This window comes from Megascapheus bottae, chromosome 3, assembly GCF_031878675.1.
Source record: "Megascapheus bottae isolate mThoBot1 chromosome 3, mThoBot2.hap1, whole genome shotgun sequence".
Lineage (NCBI taxonomy): Eukaryota > Metazoa > Chordata > Mammalia > Rodentia > Geomyidae > Megascapheus > Megascapheus bottae.
In genome coordinates, this window is record NC_143511.1 from 83,381,576 (window position 1) to 83,401,917 (window position 20,342).

At 41.4% G+C, this 20,342-nt stretch overlaps 1 protein-coding gene across 3 annotated transcripts in view; it reads left to right on the top strand.

The window, feature by feature from the left end:
* Nucleotides 1-8,433: 8,433 nt before the first annotated feature.
* Nucleotides 8,434-20,342, top strand: part of Pbx3 (PBX homeobox 3) — a 222,134-nt gene continuing 210,225 nt past the window's right edge. The window contains exons 1-2 of one of the 3 annotated variants that reach the window (XM_090330650.1): nucleotides 8,434-8,533; nucleotides 10,891-10,964. In XM_090330650.1, the coding sequence (XP_090186776.1) occupies nucleotides 10,916-10,964 (49 nt within the window). In that variant the 5' untranslated portion in view covers nucleotides 8,434-8,533; nucleotides 10,891-10,915. Of the gene's footprint in view, nucleotides 8,534-9,614; nucleotides 9,894-10,890; nucleotides 10,965-20,342 lie in introns of those variants that run through there. The other 2 variants (XM_090330648.1, XM_090330649.1) reach the window with 2 other exon arrangements.

Below are 20,342 nucleotides of genomic sequence, written 5' to 3' on the forward strand. Positions count from 1 at the left end.
GAGACAGAAAGAAAGAAAGAAAGAAAGAAAGAAAGAAAGAAAGAAAGAAAGAAAGTGCCAGTGGCTCATGCTTGTAATCCTAACTACTCAGGATCTGCGTTTAAAGACAGCCAAGGCAAAAAGAAAAAAAATGTCATCTCCAATTAGCCAGCAAAAAGCTGGAAGTGGATAGGTGGCTCAAGTAGTTGAGTTCCAGCCTTAAGAAAAAAAAGCTAATGGAGAGTTCCCTGAGCCTGAGTTCAAGCCTCAGTAACACTACCCCTTGACCTGTCTTCCACAGAGACAGACAGACAGAGACAGAGACAGAGACAAAGAGACTATTAAGATAGCTCTTAATATTTCTCACCTCCTGGTATTTATATTCTGTGCCCTTCAGTCTTCTTGGGTGTGGATGTAGTGACTTGCTTCTAATAAAAGACAATATAGGAAAGCAATAAGATGCCATGTTTGAGATTAGGTTACAAAAGATTGACATCTGTCTTGCCTATCCTTTCTTGCTATCTGGCTTCTTTATTCTGTGGAAAGCCGGCAGCTATTTTGTGAGCTGCCCTAGGGAGAGGCCTACAATCAAGGAACTAAGGAACATAGCAATAGTCATGTGAGTCAGTGGGGAAATGTCTCTCCTCCCAGGTGTGTTTGAAATGACTGTCACCTTGACTACAGTCTCAAAAGAGACCTTAGAACAGGTGCATCCAGCCTGTATAGCTTCTCAACATATAAGAACTGTGAGATAAAATGTATTTGTTGTTTTAAGCCAGTAAGTTCTAGGGTAGTTATATAGCAATAGATGACTCATGCAGGAAGAATATGACAAAGCTGAAGTACTATGGGTGAAATCCAGTTGTTTTAAAGCTCTGAGAATAGGGATGAGCCGTAAATCTCAAGGATGGCTGGTAGTGTTCAATGAGATAACTAAACTTTGGAGGATATGAGGGTAGGGAGGGATGAGAAAAGAGAAGAGGAGAGGATGAGAAGGAAGGAAGAAAAGAAGTGCAGCTGGGTGGGCAAGGTGGCTCAGACCTATAATCCTAGCTACTCAGGAGGCTGAGATGGGAGGATCAAGGTTCAAAGCCAGACTAGGCATAAAAGGACCTGAGATTCTTATTGCCAATTAACCTCTATAAAATGGGAAATGGGGAAATGGGAAATGGGGAAAAGTACTACTGTGCCTATAATTGTATGCTTTCTTTATTAAATACATATTGCCCACATATACTGGAGAGGTGCATATATCTATAGAAAAGTCAGAGTTTTATTTCTCTCTTAGTAGGAGATGTGTGGAGATGGTACTCAAGGACTGGTATTATCTATTGATGGTAACTTTATGATGTCATCTGGGGCCTAGGATATTAAGTTTCTGCTTCATTATTATAGTGCATAGCCTTTATTCTCAAGGTCATTTTCTAGTCCTAGATGACTTTTGTAGTTCCAACTGTCCCCTGCAGGCTAGGAGCAGGGAAAGGGAAGAAGGAAAAGAACTACTCTTACTAATAAAGGGCTTTTTAAATAGGTTTCTTAGAAATTCCACATAATTCTTCTCAAAGGTCAGAACTTAATCACATGGTTAAACTTTCAAGTGGGTAAAGAGATAGTTTTATCTAAGCAGAAAAGTATGCAGTTAAAAAACAATTCAAGATCCTGATACCAATGGGGAGTCACTGGAAAAGGAAACCAGTTGTTTCTATCGCAGTTGTTCTATGCTCCTTATCTTCATCTCCCACTACCTTGATCTCGGTGCATTGGAAGTAAAAATCTGAAGATAAGAACTTGAGTTAGTCTTAGACCAATGAAGGACATGGTTCCAAGCAAGGCCACCTTCACTTCAGATGCCAGTTTAGGGTTTTCTAGGTCATCTCCACTTCTAATTAGTTGGCTACAAAGTTAAGTATTCCTTTGTCCTCTTCCTTAGAGTCAATAATTTGCTAGAATGACAGAACTTAGGAAAGTACTATAGTTATGATTACAATATTACTGTTGCTTTTTTTTTTTTCTTTTGGTCAGTCATGGGGCTTGAACTCTGGGCCTGGGTACTGCCCCCGAGCTCTTCAGCTCAAGGCAACAACCCTATCCCTTGTGCCACAGCACCACTTCCACAATATTAGTTTTAAAGTTATAAATCAGGACTGTTGGAGGAAGAAATCAAGGGCAAGGTGTGGAAGGCTCCTGAATTACAGAGCTTGTATATTTATTCTCTATGATGTGTGAATTTTTCTTCCTCCACATGATGGCTGCTTGATGTGTGCACCAATCAAGAAGCTTCATTGAGCTCTTGTGTCTAGAACTTTTATTGTGGTTTCATTATGTGGAAATGATAGATCTGGGTGTGGTGGCTCATGCCTGTAATCCTAGCTACTCAGGAGGCTGAGATCCAAGGATCAGTTCAAAACCAGCACCAGCACAAAGAAAACCTGAGACTTTTTATCTCCAATTAACCTCTAGAAAAGGGAAGTGGGGTTTAGCTCAAGGGTAGGATGGTAGCCTTGAGCTGAAGAGCTCAGGGACAGTGCCCAGGCTCAGAGTTCAAGCCCCATGACTCACAAAAAAAAAAAAAGAAATGATTGAGTGAATCATTGGTCTTGTGATTAAACTCCATTTCCTTTCCCTTTCTCTGCTGGAATGCTGACCTGGTTTAGAACCCTAACTTCTTCTTCTTTTATTTTTTTTGCCAGTCCTAGGCTTGAGCTCAGGGCTTGAGTACTGTCCTTGGACTTTCTCAAGGCTAGAGCTCTACCACTTGAGCCTTAGCACCACTTCCGGCTTTTTTCTATGTATGTGGTACCGAGGAATCGAACCTGGGTCGTCATGTATGCTAGGCAAGCACTCTACCACTAGGCCAAACTCCCGGCCCCTAGAACCCTAACTTCTTAATCACAGGACTTGTCTTTCCAGTGAACAGCTACCATCATGAGTTATCTGTTTACCAAAAAGTTACTTGTGGTAAATTCTAAGAATTTTCTATGTTACCTCCCAGTATCCTATTACAAAGAATAGAGATAAAGAATTTTTTGTGACTGGTATTACAGGTATATAATAATATCCAAACTATTTTTTGAGACATTATTAAGTTGCCAGGTTGCTATCGGACTTTTGGACTTGCATGATTTTTCAGCCTCCTGAGTATCTGGGAATACAGGAGTGAACTACCATGCCTAGGTCAGATTTTTTTTTTTGCCAGTCCCAGGGCTTGACCTCAGGGCCTAGGCACTGTCCTTGGGCTTTCTTAAGGCTAGAGCTCTACCACTTGAACCACAGAACCACTTCTGGCTTTTTCTATGTATATAGTGCCAAGGAATCGAACCTGAGCCTTTGTGAATGCTAGACAAACACTCTACCACTAGGCAAAACTCCCAGTCCCCGGATTTTTCTTTTCTTTTCTTTTCTTTTTTGAGACAAGGTCTTTCTATGTGATCCAGGCTATTTTGAACTCACTATGTGACCCAGGCTAGCTTCACACTCAGTATCCTTTTGCTTTAGCTCACTGAATACTAGGATTACAATTGTGTCCCATTAAATGAAGCCAAATATTTTATTTCAGGGCCTAAGTACTGTCCATGAATTTCTTTTGTTCAAGGCTAGTGCTCTACCACTTGAGCCATAACTCAATTTCTGGTTGTGTGTGTGTATGTGTGTGTATGTGTGTGTGTGTGTGTGTGTGTGTGTGTACAGTTTAGTGGGAATAATAGCCTCATAGAACCAGGTGCTGCTGTGGCTCATGCCTGCAGACCTAGACAATCAAGAGGCTGAGATCTGAGGATTGCAATTCAGAACCAGCCTGGGCAAAAAAGTCTATCCATGAGACTCTTATCTTGAATTAACCACCAGAAAACTGGAAGTGTTGCTGTGGCTCAAAGTGGTAGAGTGCAGATCCTTGAGTGCAAAAGCTCAGGGACAGTACCCAAGCCCTGAGTTCAAGTCCCATGACCAACAAAAGCAAAGCCCAAACCAACAAAACAGTTTCACAGACTTCTTTCTCAGACTAGGTTTGAACTGTGATCCTCAGCTCTCAACTTCTTGGGTAGCTAGGGTTATAGGTGTGAACCACCAGTCCATGACCAAATAGTTTGTCTTAAAGGCCTCACTGTAGAAAGATACATTGTTTTCTCTCTGACTATTTCATTCCTGAGTCAAGTCCATCTTCAGAAGCTAAGCACATGTCACACATGTATATCCACTGTAAAGCCCAATTATAATGAGTCAAACTTAAAGCACTGCAGCAATATCATTTTGCAGAAAGAGCTGAGTTGATTTTTTTTTCTGAAGTGGCACCTAGAAAATACAACTCTTAGATTCCCAATTTTTTTTTTTTTTTTTTTTTGCCAGTCCTGGGCTTGAGCTCAGGGCCTGAGCACTGTCCTTGGACTTTCTCAAGGCTAGAGCTCTACCAGTTGAGCCTCAGCACCACCTCCGGCTTTTTTCTATGTATGTGGTACCAAGGAATGGAACCTGGGTCTTATTATTTTGTGGGTCATGTAGTTTGAACTCGGCCTGGACACTATCCCTGAGCTCTTCAGCCAAGCCCCACTTCCCATTTTCTAGATGTTAATTGGAGATGAGTCTCAGGTCATTTTGTGCCTGAGCTGGCTTTGAACTTTGATCCTTAGATCTCAGCCTCAGGAATAACTAGGATTACAGAGTTGAGCCACTAGGATTACAAACATTACAGGTGTGAGCCACAGTGCCGCTTGTTGTTATTATTATTATCATTCAGTTCTGGGGCTTGAACTCAGGGCCTAGGCACTGTCTCTGAGCTTCTTTTGCTCAAGACTAGTGCTCTACCATTGTGCTATAGCACCACTTCCGGCTTTTTCTGTGTATGTGGTACCGAGAATTGAACCTTGGTCTTTGTGCATGCTAGGCAAGCACTCTACCAGTAGGCTACACTCCCGGCTCTCTGGTTGTTTTTGAGATAGGGTCTTGCTCATTGCTTGTGCTGGCCTGGACTACTATTCTACTGTTTATGTTTTCTGCTATAGCTGTCATGATGGATATGTGCCACCACACTTTTGTTCTGTTGAGATAATTGGGGATTAACATTTTCTTTGTAAACTGGCCTTGATCATGATTCTTGCAAGCTTTGTCTACTGAATAGCTCGCTCGAATTACAGGCACAAGCCACTGTATCTGGCTCTTATAGACCTTTTTAGACTTTTGTTTTTTCCCTTTTTCCTTTTTGCTAAGTACCTTGTTACTTATTTTTAATGTCAGAGTCTCTGTACAATTCCCTCCCTCACCCCCATATTTTATAGAGCAATATTTCCAGCCATGCAGATAATAATTTGAATTTAAGTCTTCGCTCTTACGGGCTTTGTAGTCTTGTATAAATTCCTAACCCTTGGCACATCTATTTCTTTTTTAAAATAATAATCCCAACCAATTAGGGCTGTTGTGAGGCTATAATAAGATGTAGTGGAGGGAATACAGAGAACTGTCTCACCTTAGGGAAGTGATTGATAATGGCACTTGCTGTGATGTCCCCACATTGATGAGGGAAACGATGATGATGTTAATCTGAACTCATGAAAAGGGATGGCAAGGAAGGAGTTTCTGCTTGTTTTTCACTACTATGTCACTTTTAGCTTTACAGGAATGTCCACTCACCAAAAGTAAATTATATTTTCTTTGACTTTTTAATAACTGCTGCTTGAGAAATAGCCAAGATGGATTCAGGTATGTAGGGAGGTGCTATTATATTATCTGTGAAGACACCAGATCGCTGAGCCGAGATAAGGCAACATTCAGTAGGAGAAACTGACACAAGCCCAACTGATCATGGAGTATTTGCAATTAGTTGACACTGTTTATTGGGGCTTGGAAGCCACTCTAAAAGAATTTATGCTTTTACATCCATGGTAGCTGTTAATGAGCCTGTGAGGGAATCCTTGTTAGGACTTTCTGGCTTTTTTTTTTTTTTTTGCCAGTCCTGGGCTTGAGCTCAGGGCCTGAGCACTGTCCTTGGACTTTCTCAAGGCTAGAGCTCTACCACTTGAGCCTCAGCACCACTTCCGACTTTTTTCTATATGTGGTACCAAGGAATCGAACCTGGGTCTTCATGCATGCTAGACAAGCACTTTAACCACTAGGCCAAACTCCAGGCCTTTTTTTTTTTTTTTTTAACAATTTCTTTTTTTTTTTTTTTTTTTTCCAGTCCTGGGGCTTGAACTCAGGGCCTGAACAGTGTCCTTGGGCTTTCTCAAGGCTAGAGCTCTACCACTTTAGCCACAACACCATTTCCAGCTTTTTCTATGTATATGATACCGAGGACTCGAACATGGGTCTTCATGCATGCTAGGCAAGCACTCTACTACTAGACCAAGTTTCCAGTCCCCTTTCTGGCTTTTGACAGCAATTTGTACTAATGATATCTCAAAGCAAATCCCTCTCAAGCAGAAGGCCAATCAGATCCATTCACTTAATGCAGAATTAGGGTATTTCCACACCATCGAATGGCCATGAATGTAGAGGTGTGTGCCAAAACCTAGCTTCAAATATTAAGACATTTAACAAGTTTGTTTTATCCATAATTGCTGGCATTTGCTTAACTGTTTTCTTATTTCTAATTTATGTTTTTATCTTCGTTTGTTTACATAGCCCATAGTTCCCAATTGCCTTTATTTGCTTAAGTGTTTCTTTAATTTTATTTACATTTTTATATATGTTGCTTTGCTTACATAACTCATTGTTTGGAGTGTGCTAGAAATAACCATAAATCCCCATTGCTAATTAGCCTCATCTTCATGACTGATTAGTCAAGATTATGAGCCTAGAAGGAGGGCAAGGAGGAGGCCTAATAGTGAGTCACAGGATCATTGCATTTTAGAGCTGGAAGAAATCTTTGTGTTTGTGGTTTTGCAGCTTAGTATTGGAGAATTATGAAAGGCTGTTTGCTCACTCTTGATCTTTTACACAGAAATATCTAAGGCTTTGGTGACAGTGTGAAAGAGAAGTCAAGAATATAGAGAAAATCCTCAATGATGAGTTTCAGTACCTCATAACGTGAGCTTGAAGAATCAAAAGCTTGAGATATAAATGAGTACCAGATTAGGGAATATTAATGAACATGAAAGAGGATCTTCTTTGGTGCTATGTAAGCAGAGTGGATTGTTCTGAACTCCCTCCTCTGCAGCTGTGCAATTGGTAAGGATTTTAGCTTGCCAAACTTTAAGCTTGGCTATTTGCAGTGGGGAGTATTTAAAAGCACACACAACATATGAAGGGAAGAACCTGGAACTGAGTAGCCTGCTTCATTCCAAGAATCCATCTGGCATTTAAAGAACTGCTTGTCCTACATTAAGCCCTGCAGAGTATGAGCCATTTTTCATATCCTCACACCCCTCTTTTGGTTTCAGGTAAGACAAGCTTATTGAGTTCGGTGAATGAAGACTTTTCAAAACCACTCAGCAGGAAGAACTAATCTAGGATGAGACCCCACAAATCTAATATGGGGAAATCACATTGAAATCCCTGCTTGGGAAATCAGTTTGAGGGCAAGCCCAAGCCTCCACCTGAGGAGTCCAGAGTCAAAACAATTCAAATACTTCAAAAATCATTTTGATCCAGGTGTGTGTAATCCTAGCTACTCATGAGGCTAAGATCTAATGATTCCAGTTCAAAGCCAGCCGGGGAAGAAAAGTCTGTGAGATGCGTATCTCTGATTAACCCTTAAAATGCTTCCAGTGGAGGTATGGCTCCAACGGTAAAGCATCAGCCTTGAGCGAAAAAGCCAGGCTAGTTTGAGGGCCTGTGTTCAAGCTCCAGTACCAGCACATTCACAAAAGAATTTCTTTAGTCACTTGTAGACAGAATATAATGGATGAAGAGGTGTTATAGATACGCAAATCTAGCTGGAGCCACCCATTCTGCCTCCTGGTATTGGGGTTGATAAATGAAATCCATTCAATCCCTTAACAAATCCATCTTTTAAGTTAAAGCTTCTCCCACCCCCTAATTTAATACTTTGGAAGTCATCTAAAAAGCAATCGCTGCCAAAGAGTAGTTGGTGGATTAACAGGAGTTGTAGAGTGTTTAAAGTGTTTTTAGCCTTGAAATTAGTCATACACTTTGGACAATTTTCCTCTTCCTCGACCTGTTTCTCTGACGTTTTCCTGTGTGTTTGTCTTTCAGGGGAAATGCATGAGTACTCTGATCCACTTAGGTCTCAGACATGCCGGATAGGAGGGTTCCCTCTATAACTGGTCACCCCTTGAGGGGACAGTACAAGGCCCACACAGGCTCCAACTCTGAGCAGCTCCCTCTCGGTTCCTATGGCAACCGCGGAGGGGCGGGACGACCACCCACTCCTTTCCCCAGCCTGAGCCCAGGACCTTTCGAACGCTCCAATTGGGACAGCCCGTTCTTGCCTCTGTCCCGCCCCACTCAGCTCCATGCGCGACGTGATTGGCCCCGGACTGCGGGCGGTGGTCCGAGGGTACCACTTCTTGACCGGAAGAGCGGGAAAGTGTACCAGGCGCTGTCTGAGGCGTGAAGCTCCCAAGGCTGGCCCTGCGGGGGTGCACGAGGCCAGCTTGGGAACGAGGTGCCTTCCATCGCATACGCTACCCACCCCCACATCCATGCTGCCATTATTTGGGACGGGAGGACAGGCGCCCGTACTGCGCTTGGGGGCTGGGGCAGTCCACCCCAGCGGGGCCCGGAGAGACCGGGCGTTAGGCTCAAAGGCGCGCTCTCGGATCACCACCGCTCAGAGGCCAGAGGGGGGCGGGCCCAAGTTCGAGGGCGGCGCTAGTGGCAGCGGCGGGAGGTTCAAAGTCCAATGAACGCGTGCCCCGCCCTCGGGGGGCGGGACAAAAGAAGCGCTGCCCCCGCCCCCCCGCTCGCCCCCGCCCCTCCCCCTGGGCGCCTCGGCCGCTGTGAGTGAGTGGCACTGGCAGCCTGTCAATCCCTCAGCCCAGCGGCCTTCCAGCCCGGTCCGCGGCGGCTGCTGGCTGGGTGCGTGGCTCCAGCGGTGGTAGCGGCGACTTCGCCCGCCCCATCAATCTGCTGTCCACCCGGCGCGCGGCCCGCCGGGGCCCTCCACCGGGCTCCGCGCCTCGGCCGCGCCGGCCCGCGAGCTCCCAAACTTTCCTCCTCCGTCCCCCTCGCTTCCCGAGGCCCGCCCGACTGCCCGGCTGCCCGGCCTCTGCCGCCGCCGCCGCCGCCGCCGCCGCTCCCTCCCCTGGGCCGCCGGGGCTCGGATCCCTCCCGGCGGCGGCGGCGGAGGAGGCGGCCGCGGCAGGGGAGAGCGCGGGTTGGCGCGGGAGGGGGCGGGGGGCGGCCGCGGCGTCCCGGCAACTCGGCGGACGCTGAGGAGCAAGTTGAGCGGGGCCGCCCGGCGGGGCGCGCGGTAGTGAAGAGGCGGCGCGGCGGCCGCGTGAGGGCAGCGGGCGCCGCTGCCTCCGCCTCCGCCACCGCCGCGGAGCCCGGCGCTTCCGCCCGCCGCTTCTCCTCAGTCTCGGCGGCGGCGGAAGCCAAACCCGGGCGCCCGTCCGTCCGTACCGCCTCAGCCGCGGGCCCCGCCGGCCGGGCCGCCCCCTCCCCGCGCGGGCGGGGAGCGCGCGGCCGCCTCCCCTCCCCCTCCCCCTCTTTCTTCTCCTCCCTCGCCGCCGCCGCCGCGGCCGCCGCCGCCGCCGCCGCCGCCTCCTCCTCAGCCTTCGCCTCAGCCGCCGCCGCCGCCCGCTCCCGCCCGCGCGCGGCGGGATGGACGATCAATCCAGGATGCTGCAGACTCTGGCCGGGGTGAACCTGGCCGGCCACTCGGTGCAGGGGGGCATGGCCTTGCCGCCTCCCCCGCACGGCCACGAAGGGGCGGACGGCGACGGCAGGAAGCAGGACATCGGCGACATCCTCCATCAGATCATGACCATCACCGACCAGAGCTTGGACGAGGCGCAAGCAAAGTTGGTGTCGTCTACGTGAAGCATCTTTTGTGTGTGTGTGTGTGGGAACCGGGCCCCTCGGCTGGCCGAGTGGGGGCCGCGGGGGCGCCCCCGGGCTGGGGCCTGAGCCCCTCGGCGGGGAACTTTTCTCCGAAAGCCGGCCACCGGCCCGGGCCGCCGGGGCACTTGCCGCGCCCGCTGTCGCCCGAGTCCGCAAAGTTGCTCCCGGGCCTTGGGACGGACTTGGTGGCGGGGGGGGGGGGCGGGGGGGTGAGGTGGTTTCCCGATCTCCGGCGGCCGGGCCCTCCGCCCGGATTTAAACCTCCCGCCCCGGACCCCCGTGCGCGCCGCGCCCCGCCAGGCCCCGGGCTGCGCCGGAGGGAAGTACAACTTTCTCCCGCGGGCCGCGAGTGGCCCAGCCGGCTCCCCCTTGGCCGCGGGACAAGCTGGGCGTGCGGGCAGCCGCCCCAGCCCCGTGCGGGGCGATGGGCGGGTCCCTGGCGGGTCCGGGTGCGGACGGCCAAGTTCTGGCGGAGGGAGGGCCGCCTGGGCAAACTTTGCCGAGCTGTCACCTGCCCGCAGGCCCCCAGCCCGCGGGTCTCTCTTCCGGCTCCCCGCCGCGGAAGGCCGGCGCAGGAGCCCCTCGGCGCCCGTCTCCTCCCCTAGGCCCCCGCCGCGTGCCTGCGGAGCGAGCCTCCCCGCGCGGGTTCGCGCCTGCAGTCGGCGGTGGTGGCTGCTGCCCGCCGGGTAGTCGCCGTTCGGGCCGCGTTCGGGCCGGAGTCTGGCAGCCGGAGCTTGCCCACGGTGGTCAACTAGTCAACTTGAGTTCTTGTTGACTTCTCGTGGTTCACAGAGCTTTCCAAAACTGGGGGGCGAGGGGGGTGGGATGGCGTCCGAATGAAATCTTGGGAATAACTTAAAGGAAGGCGCCATATTATTCCGTAGGTGATGCTAATACCTTGGTGTTTTGCAATTTATTTTATTTTGTTTTCTTTCTTTCTTCTTTTTTTTTTTAAAGGAAGCATGCCCTGAACTGTCACAGAATGAAACCCGCGCTTTTCAGCGTCTTGTGTGAGATCAAAGAGAAAACAGGTAAGAAGCCGCACCCCGCAGTTGGGCCTGGGGACCCCCCGAGGTGGGGTCGGAACTACTCCTTCGACTCTCCACTTGAGAGCTGCTTTTGGGCACCGCCATCTTTGATCATTCTTTTCCTTCCCACCTCCTGATCTAGAAAAGGAGAGAGGGAGAGAAGGAGAGAAGGAGAGGAGAGAAGGAGAGGGGAGAGAGAGAGAGAGAGAGAGAGAGAGAGAGAGAGAGAGAGAGAGAGAGAGAGAGAGAGAGAGAGAGAGAGAGAGAGAGAGAGAGAGAGAGCGCGCACGCGAGAGCGAGCGAGCGCCCTGCAATAAATCTGAAGTGTATCTCTCAATTCTGCTCCTGGTACAGAATGAAGTGTAGGTGAGGATAGGACTGGGTGGCCTTCCCTAGGCCTTGAGGAGGCTGTCTGCCCTTTCCTCTTTTTCCCCTTGTTTGTCAGTTTTAAAGGGAGCAGTGGGAAGACTGGATGCCTGGGATTGCGTCTTTTGGACAAGCATCCCTCTAACTTTGTTTTACTTAGACAGCGGTAAGCTTCAGCTCCACTGTTAGAAGAATAAATGTGATTGAAAGATCTCAATAGCATATTTGAATAAGTGTTTTAGGTGCAAAGACTACTTTTAAGAATCCAGGAAGGGTAAAGAGGCATATAAATAATTGGTTATATCTATAAATATTTTAATCAAGAATTCTGTATCTTTAGTTGAACGCGTAATTATATGTAATATATAATGTAAAAATTGTCTACAGGTGTAGGTTAAATAGTTTTTTAAGTTCAGGGCAGGAAATATAGAAGAATTGCAGAAGTGCTAGAATGAGAGCTTCAGGTAAATATTAGGCGAATTTTTGGTAGTTGGTTTCAGTTTAACTTTTTGTCAGTCCTTTTTGATTGAAGATATTTTAATTTTGAGGTCATGGTAAGGCTCAAACAGAAGTAACAATTAATTTAGATGGCTAGTATTATCTTCTCTGTTTGCTGTCAATCAAGTACATTGATTTTTTTTTTTTTTGGTGTGTGCTGGATATATGGTATTTTCAAGTTGTCTTTTTGTAAGTTGAGGCAAAAAAGAAGTTATATCTAGGATATTGTAGTATTCAAGAGGTTTTATTTAAATGATTGTGTTTAAATTAAGTTGCATAGTGTCTAGGATTGTTAGATTGGTAGTTGAGTTGTCTTTTAAAACAGATTTTTTTTTTACTTTGCCATACTATTCTTACAAATAATCTAGAAAAGATCATGGGTTATTGCTGTTTATTAAATATATACATATGCTTAACCATAATTAACAGCAAATGCAAAGTGAGCTTAAAGAGTACCTTTCTTGTTTTTCAGTTATGTAATATAGATGGTTTCCTAATGCGATTTTTTTATAAGCTATTTTATATTTTTGGAAACCATAGTTATTTTAGATTACTTTTATTTTGTGTTCAGTTGCCTTTACAATGCATAACGACTTAAAAATAGTGGATGATTTTTATTTGAGTATAAAATAAGACATCCAGTATTATATCTCAAGGATTCTTAGTTGAGGAGCCTAAAAATGTGTAATTTTCATTAAATTATGTTGCTTAATGTCCAAGGGTTTTCTTGCTATGAGAGCTGTACTTCACTTTCTGTTGACAGTTAAGCACTGGGGTATTGAGTATGTTGTGAATATTAAGATTGATTCAGCTTTGTATGGCATTATATTATTGAGGAAAAGGGATTGATATTCCTTCCCTCTCATCCTCCCTCCTCATGATTTGTATTTATTTATTTTTTTGCCCTTTCAAAGGTTTAGCATAGCTTGAGAATTAAACTGCTTTTCATGTTTAGGCATTTAGCAGTAGTCAGACTTCAATTAAGAAATGTTAGTCCTTCAGTTGCTTATTTCCACAGGACTTAGTTACACTATTCTGAAAGGAAAGTATAGTTGGCCACATGTCAAAGGTGAGTTATAGAAAATAAACGTATATTTTCAGAGTCTGGAATTATTTGCAGAGAGATGTTTGGTAGGGCTATTGCTATTTAAGAAGAAGCAAGAGGTAGCTTACAAAGATTTTTATGTTTTGGAAATAATTGTTTATAGAGGTTTTCAGTGATAACTTGTAGTTTAGATCCTTTTTTTTTGTACATTGGCCTGTGGATTCAACTTTGTACATTATCTCTTTTGTAAAAAGCCACAGCCGACAAAGAGTAAAGGCCGCTGTCTAGGCAGAGGCATCTTCCCTGCCAACCTCTCTAAGCTCAAGAGGGATAGGATTTAAGTACTGAGTGATTGATAGGGGTGATGCTCTCTTTTCTCTCATTCCCCCCCACTCCTATCCATAGCTCCACCTCACTCTTCCGAAGTAGTCTTGGAAGGAGATAGGATCACCTAGACTCAGAGCCCTCAGTTTGAAATAAAACAGTTGTATAGACATTAACAGAGAAAGCCATACAGCAAATTCCGTTGCCTACCTCCCATCTGTTTGCACAGTCCTGCTTCAGAAATGCCGTTAACTTACAAACTAAGCATCATATAATACCATTTTATGTAGTCTATTAATATAGTATCCAAAGATTATTTCTTTATAATCTAGAGAAAGTTTATCTAGTAATTATTGAGTACAAACAAGGAATATGATGTGATGACTCTATCGTCATAATGGAGGGCTAGGGAGGTTGACAAGTTGAGGGGTGAAGGGGAAACTGTCACTTCAGTAGATAATGTCATTGTAGTTGAGCTTTTCTAAAGTAAGACAATTCATTTAAAAAAACCCATATATTTGTAGATTTGCCAGTTTCTGATCAAGCACTGTATAATGCCAATTCTGATGCACATGTGGGATTTAGTTTGGAAAACATCTTCTCCCCTCACCAAATATGAAAAGCTATTTTTTCCTTCTGACAGATAAATGGATAATTTACTACAATTACATTATTTTCGTGTTCTGAAGTACAGAAAGTATACTTTCACTATAAGATGCTATTTTTTCTTGAAAATGTCTTTGTAAAATTTGTCGTATAGTTATTTTGGGGCAGAAATGTCTTTTACTGAATTATGACATACATTTTGAAAGTAATTGGAAAGGTTCAGGCTTTTAAGCTAGGTTAGCAACCAGTGAGATTTTTGTTGATATGTTAATATTTTTCTTCTGGTATTTTTAAGCTATATTTCATTAGCTATTTATTTTGTTAAAATGAAGTTTTTATTATCTTTAGTTGTGCAAAGGAGTTACCATTCACATAGCTGTTTCTTTATAATTATCCCTGGTTCCAGGAAGTCTGCTCTCAGTTGCATACTTCTTTTGCTATATTCTTTTACCTATTTATTTTTCTTGGCCTCCTGAGTCTTGATTGTCAAATTGTTTTCTTTTGTGAAATATTCCATCCTCAAAAATCTGCCTTTTCAAAACCTTTAATTATAAGTGTTTCAAAGAAGAAAATCTGTCAAGCATAAAAAACACTGCTTTTTAATGAAAATTTAATACTAGTATGTAATCTGAATTATAGTACTGTAGAAAGATGTTAGATATTGGGGAAAAAAATCAACACAGCCTTTTCCTTTTTAAATGGTAGGTTAAAATACTCAATGTTGATAGCTGCCAACCAAACTCTGATTTATTGCCACCACAAATCCTAAATAGCATTCATTTACTAGTAATGTCTAATGGCATACATGATGGTTTGCCAGATTTGTAGCCTTTGTGAGGCTTATAAGCAGGACTGACTTGGGAAGATCATAAAACTTAATGAACTTCTCTACTGCAGGAGGTGTCCGCAGGGGAAGAGAAAGGCCTGCTTGACTGGTTGGGCTGAAGTATTTTTTATGTTTAAGGAAAAGAAGAGAATGATTATTAAAAATGCGTTACTTTTAAAGAATCTTCTTTAAAAAGAGTCGTAAGAACTTTACATTTCAAAGCTAGGTCAGGAATGTAGCTTATACATGAATTTTTGTATGCCTTTGGTAGGTGATGTGAGACCAAATCTTTTATTATTCTAAGTGACTAATTTTTGGAGGGAGAAGATTGTGCATTCAGTAAGTACCTCTATTTAGTTTTGATCCTTCATCAGAATCTTCTGTTCCTTTAAAAATTGTCAGTTTTCTTTCCATAGTGCTGTATTTCATTTCTAAAATGAAATTCCAAAATGAATTCCATCAAAGGAAAATTTCTCAAGAAGAGTAAAAATTGTTATCTATGAATTATTATATGTATTGTATATTCTAAGTTGGTCTCATATTACATCTAATCTAATAATAATTTGTTACAATGTTTTGAAAACAATGGCATTATTTCACAGGACTCTGTTTTAATGAGTCTATTTTCTAGTTTAAGAACATTCATTATGGACAACATCCAACATAAATACATGTAGAAAAAAAATGAAATGTTACTGCTTCTCTCCATCAGAGATCATTGCTCACTTCAATATCAGCAACAATTGGCTGATTTTGTTTTCTCAATTTTATTTTCTGTTACTCCTACCCTCCCCGAATTATTATGAAACAAATTTTAATGGGCCCTTAAAGTTTCAAATATTATGTCATTTTTTAACAGGTGTTATGGTCTGTTTACATTGGAAATACTTAATGATTAAACAGAAAACAGAAATAGAAAGTCATCGTATATTGAAAAGTCATAAATTATATTGCTTAAGCAACATATTTTCCTTAAATTAATAATATTTTATTTATCTCTTATGGATTTGTATTAGAACTTTTGTAGGTGGTTTTGAAGGAGATGGTAAAAGAATGCTATTTTTCAAACTTCTTTTTCTTATTCTCTCCCATCCTTAATATATATGTATATATATTTATGTATGCACATATGGCATATATATAAATATATATAAAATTTAAAATCATGTAAGAAAAATGTTATCACCAAGCTAGTTTAACCTTGTGATCTAAAGTATCATGTAGATAATATGTTTATACTGTGGGGCCGTTTTTAGCTCTGCTGTTTTTTTCTTTCCAATAAAAATGTATTGAACCTTTTGGTCAATGCTAACTTGATCTGTGCAATAATTTTTTGTGCCTTAGTTTTAGTGGCTCTCATTTTTTAATAGATTTGTAAGTTTTTCCATTTCATTTGGGACTTTACTAAATTTTGTAACTATATTTTTCATACTTTGAAACTTTTAATTACTTTTGCTTGAAATCTTAGGTGTTTTTATTGTTTTCAGTTCATTTTTATTTTAGGGTTGGAAATTGAACCCAGAATCTTGTACCTGTTATCTAGGCAGACGATCTACCACTGAGCTACATTTCTAACCTAGTTTTAGGTTTAAGCATTTAAATTTTATAAAAGGCTGTTTCCAAGGCAAGATTTTAAATTAACATTTAACATCTTATTGGCTTATTATATGTTGGTACTGCTTTGTGACACAGTATTAAGTGAAATTATCTTACATAGGGCCGTAATAATTGAAGCTGCATTTCATGAGCCACACCCTGAGTTACTGCTTTACTTTATACTCATGTCATAAGGTATCTTCAGAATAAGTATTGACAATTCATCACTAACACATCAAGTCAAATGAAAATTTAAATTATATTTTTCTATTTGCATATGTGTGAACAACTTTAGATATTTATTGTTTTAATACTGACAATAAGAATAATGTTTGTTTCCTCAGCTGCCTTATGTTTTAGCCATTTGAGGGATAAACATGATTTAGGTAGTAACTGACCACCGAGCTTTTTATATTTCCCTTTTTCCTGTTGACCTTTTCAAAAACTTTAGTAGGCTTTTTGAGTCTGAAACTATAAAGAGAGTAAATCATTTACATCACCACGTAGTATAAATTGGTCACAGTTTTTAAAGTTTAGTTATCATAGATACTTACAAAGTTAAAGATGTTAATCAAATATATTGCTATCAAAGCTAAGTGATAATATTATATTCAGAAAATTAAGTGGCTCCAATGAACCACTTGAAAAATGTACCATCTTTTCATACCTATGCACAACACATTAGAAAGTAAATTTTACTAATCTTAAATAATTGATTATAATTGATTGTCTTTATAGTTAGAGTTATAACCAGAATCCCCTATTTGCTTCATAGACATCTTTTATATATGTATTGTTTGTAATTTTTAGTGGGAAGTATAATTTGCTTTAATATTATTTTTAGACTAGTTAAGTCTATATGATAGCAACAGATCTGAGCACTGACTGAAAACAAAGTAATTACGGATAAAAATACTTGTTTAAACTTCTGTATGTTTTTTTTTCAGCCTAAGTGTTTCAGATATGATAAACTGTTTCATTTAAACAAAACTCTTTGTGTGATCATATTAAGAGGACATATAATGTAATCCTTTTAATGTTGGTGATTCCTCACAATGTTTAGGTTATTATTTGGTAGAATCAACATATGTCAGAATGATACTGTTTTTGATTTTGCTTTATGTGCTATATCAGTTTCCAAAGCATATTTCTTAGGCATCAGCGTCCAGCAGGTGGCTTTTTACATTAAAAAATTCATAAATTTTAAAATCCCATAAAATTTTATTTCAAATTCAAATTAACTAATTGATAATGTCAACATTTCCACTGTTTCTATCTTAACATTTATAATAGAACAAATGGTTGCATATAGAAATTATCTGCAACATAATCTAAATTAAGATTCTAAACAGGCATTACAGATGCTGGTAACTTTGGCAATTATCATTTTGTTTGGTGAGCAGTAGTAAAACAGTGTGCGGTAAGAGTGTTTAGAGAGAGAGGATAAATAAATTGAACAGTTTTGCAATGCAAAGTGGTTTGTGGTGTTTTTGAGGATTTCTTGGCTCTCTCTTAACTGCTATTGTGAGCCTGGAGCAGATTTCCCCATTGCTAATGCCCTAGAAGTATTAATTCACTTTGATATGCTAATTAGAGGGCATTATGCAAGAAATGAGATTAAGTGGCAGCATGAAGCCATTTGCCTGTCAGTAAATTGAGAGCTTTAGCATCAGGAGGAGCTTTGTGTTTTTTTTTTTTTTTAAAGTTTCTCTTGGTTTTGCATATAAATAAAATTGATTGAAAGGTCTAGAGTAGCTTCTAGAATATTGGTAGATTATTATTTCTCTCATATAGTTATTTAAGTGTAATATTATAGAATATAAAGTTTTAATTGTATGTTATGTGAAATAAATATTAAGAAATATATATCTTTTATTCTCTTTTGGAAAAGGTAATTTTAGCATCATACCTAGTGAACACTTATCTTCTTTCTAGAAATATGAACTTGTTTATTTAATGATGGCACTGGTGTACAAGTCTAAACTGAACTGCGTAAGATTTCTTCACTTCATTTACTTAGGAAGGAAGATATTGAATTGTGTTTCACAAAGCTATATTAAATGAGCATTAAAATTCTGACTTGAACCCATAAAAACTGAACAAGTTAAAATTAGTGGTGAATTAAACTTTGACCTGTACATAACCTATAGAATTTATATTTTAGCATGTACCTAATATGTAAGATTATTATATTATTCAATTTTTATATTGGAAATGGCTTTACTGACCTGTGGTTTAAGTTAAGACTCTGTGTTTCTTTTTATAACTATAGTTTGATTTTCTATATTTCCTAAGGGAGTAGATGAGTAGATATTGGGATGGGTGTGGGGAAGAAGAAGATAACAGAATTCCTGCACCCAAGAAAGGATTAGGTTGCCTCAAGTACAACTTTTTTTTTCCAGTCCTGGGCTTGAGCTCAGAGCCTGAGCACTGTCCTTGGACTTTCTCAAGGCTAGATAGAGCTCTACCACTTGAGCCTCAGCATCACCTCTAGTTTTTTTCTATGTATGTGGTACCGAGGAATCGAACCTGGGTCTTCGTGCATGCTAGGCAACCCTCAAGTACATCTTCTATCTGCATAAGCCATTGATAGCGAATTACAAAATCTTTGTCAAATTATAGGTTTTGGATATGGTTGGTTAGATGGGAGAGTTATTGGGTAAGGCATTGATATTGAGGCTTGATCTTAGTGACTGGATTCCACCACTGTAGCTATGACTGCAGACCCAATAAACCATAAATTCTCCCCAGAGCCATATGGATTATTTAGTCACCACACCTGCCATGCATACACAGTGCAGAGGCTGGCATCTATTGCTTGTGTGTATGTGTGTGTGTGTGTGTGTGTGTGTGTGTGTGATCGTGTGAGCGTGATGCCTGTTAGTGTTAATGGGAGTTAGGAATATGGGTACACAGAGGAGGATGAGAGCCTCTCAAGAGACAAAAGTCCTGATTACATTTCACTGAGAATAGAACTTATTATCTCTATACATTAGCTGCTTTTTATCCTAATTGAAATATTTTTTCTTTAAATTCTCATTCCCTTTGCAGAGTCCCTGAAATAAGTGAATTGTCATCAGTCTTTGATTAGTTGCAAAATTTCATTTATCATAGGAAGATATTTTTGATTGAAACAGTAACCAAATTTTAGAAATTGCATATTATTAAGCAAAAGATTTCCACAGGCTTTCATTTATAGAAATAATAATTTATAGAAGAATCATTGGGAAGGGCTTCTGAAATTGGCATTTGATGAGGAAAATCCTTATGTTAAAAAGCATAAGTAAATGGCAAGTTTATGTACATCTTAGTTATCCAGCCATTCTCAGATGAAGAACTGACTTAGTCAGTCTCATAAGTTTTGTTTTTCTTGCTTGCTTCACCTCCTCCCTTTATAAAAAACAACTATGGAGGAAGGTAGTTGGAATTCATAGTCAGATATATCATTTTCAACTTGGAATAGGAACTAGAGCAGGAAATTGATTTTATATTTATTATGAAAGCAAAAACTCTGCCACCAACTGACAGCCATCCATGTTTTAGTTTTGTGATAATTGTTCACAGACATTACTCTGCAACATTATTTGTAATGTTGATTGGAAGTTCTCATCCAGTAAAAGGTATGTTTATAATGAATATCTTTAATTAGATTAAATAGCATTGAAATATTTTTCTTTAACACTGGATCTTGGGTCTAGGATTAACTGTCAGCACTGCTAAGAACAAGTTACAATAGAATTGTGCAATGATTTCTTTGGCATCATGGATGTATTTATTACCATTTTTGAACAAATTATACTAACATGAAAAGTTGTGTTTGAAATGATTGTGTGCTAGATAAGGCGATACATTATAGGAATGGTTGGGTTTATGGAGCTTTATGTAGAGGTTTTCTCAGAAATTATAGCACAGGCCTGCCACTATAAAATCCAGTGATACAGTTGGTAATAACATACAGTGATGATATTTTTAGGTTTTCACTTGTTATTCAAATAAGTGAGAACCTTCCAGTTTTCCTCATCATATTTCTTTGTTGGAATGAGTACAGAAAAAAAAATGAGGAAACTCTTAACTATTCCTGAGTTTTCTTTTGCATACCACTTGTTAGAGCAATGCTGTG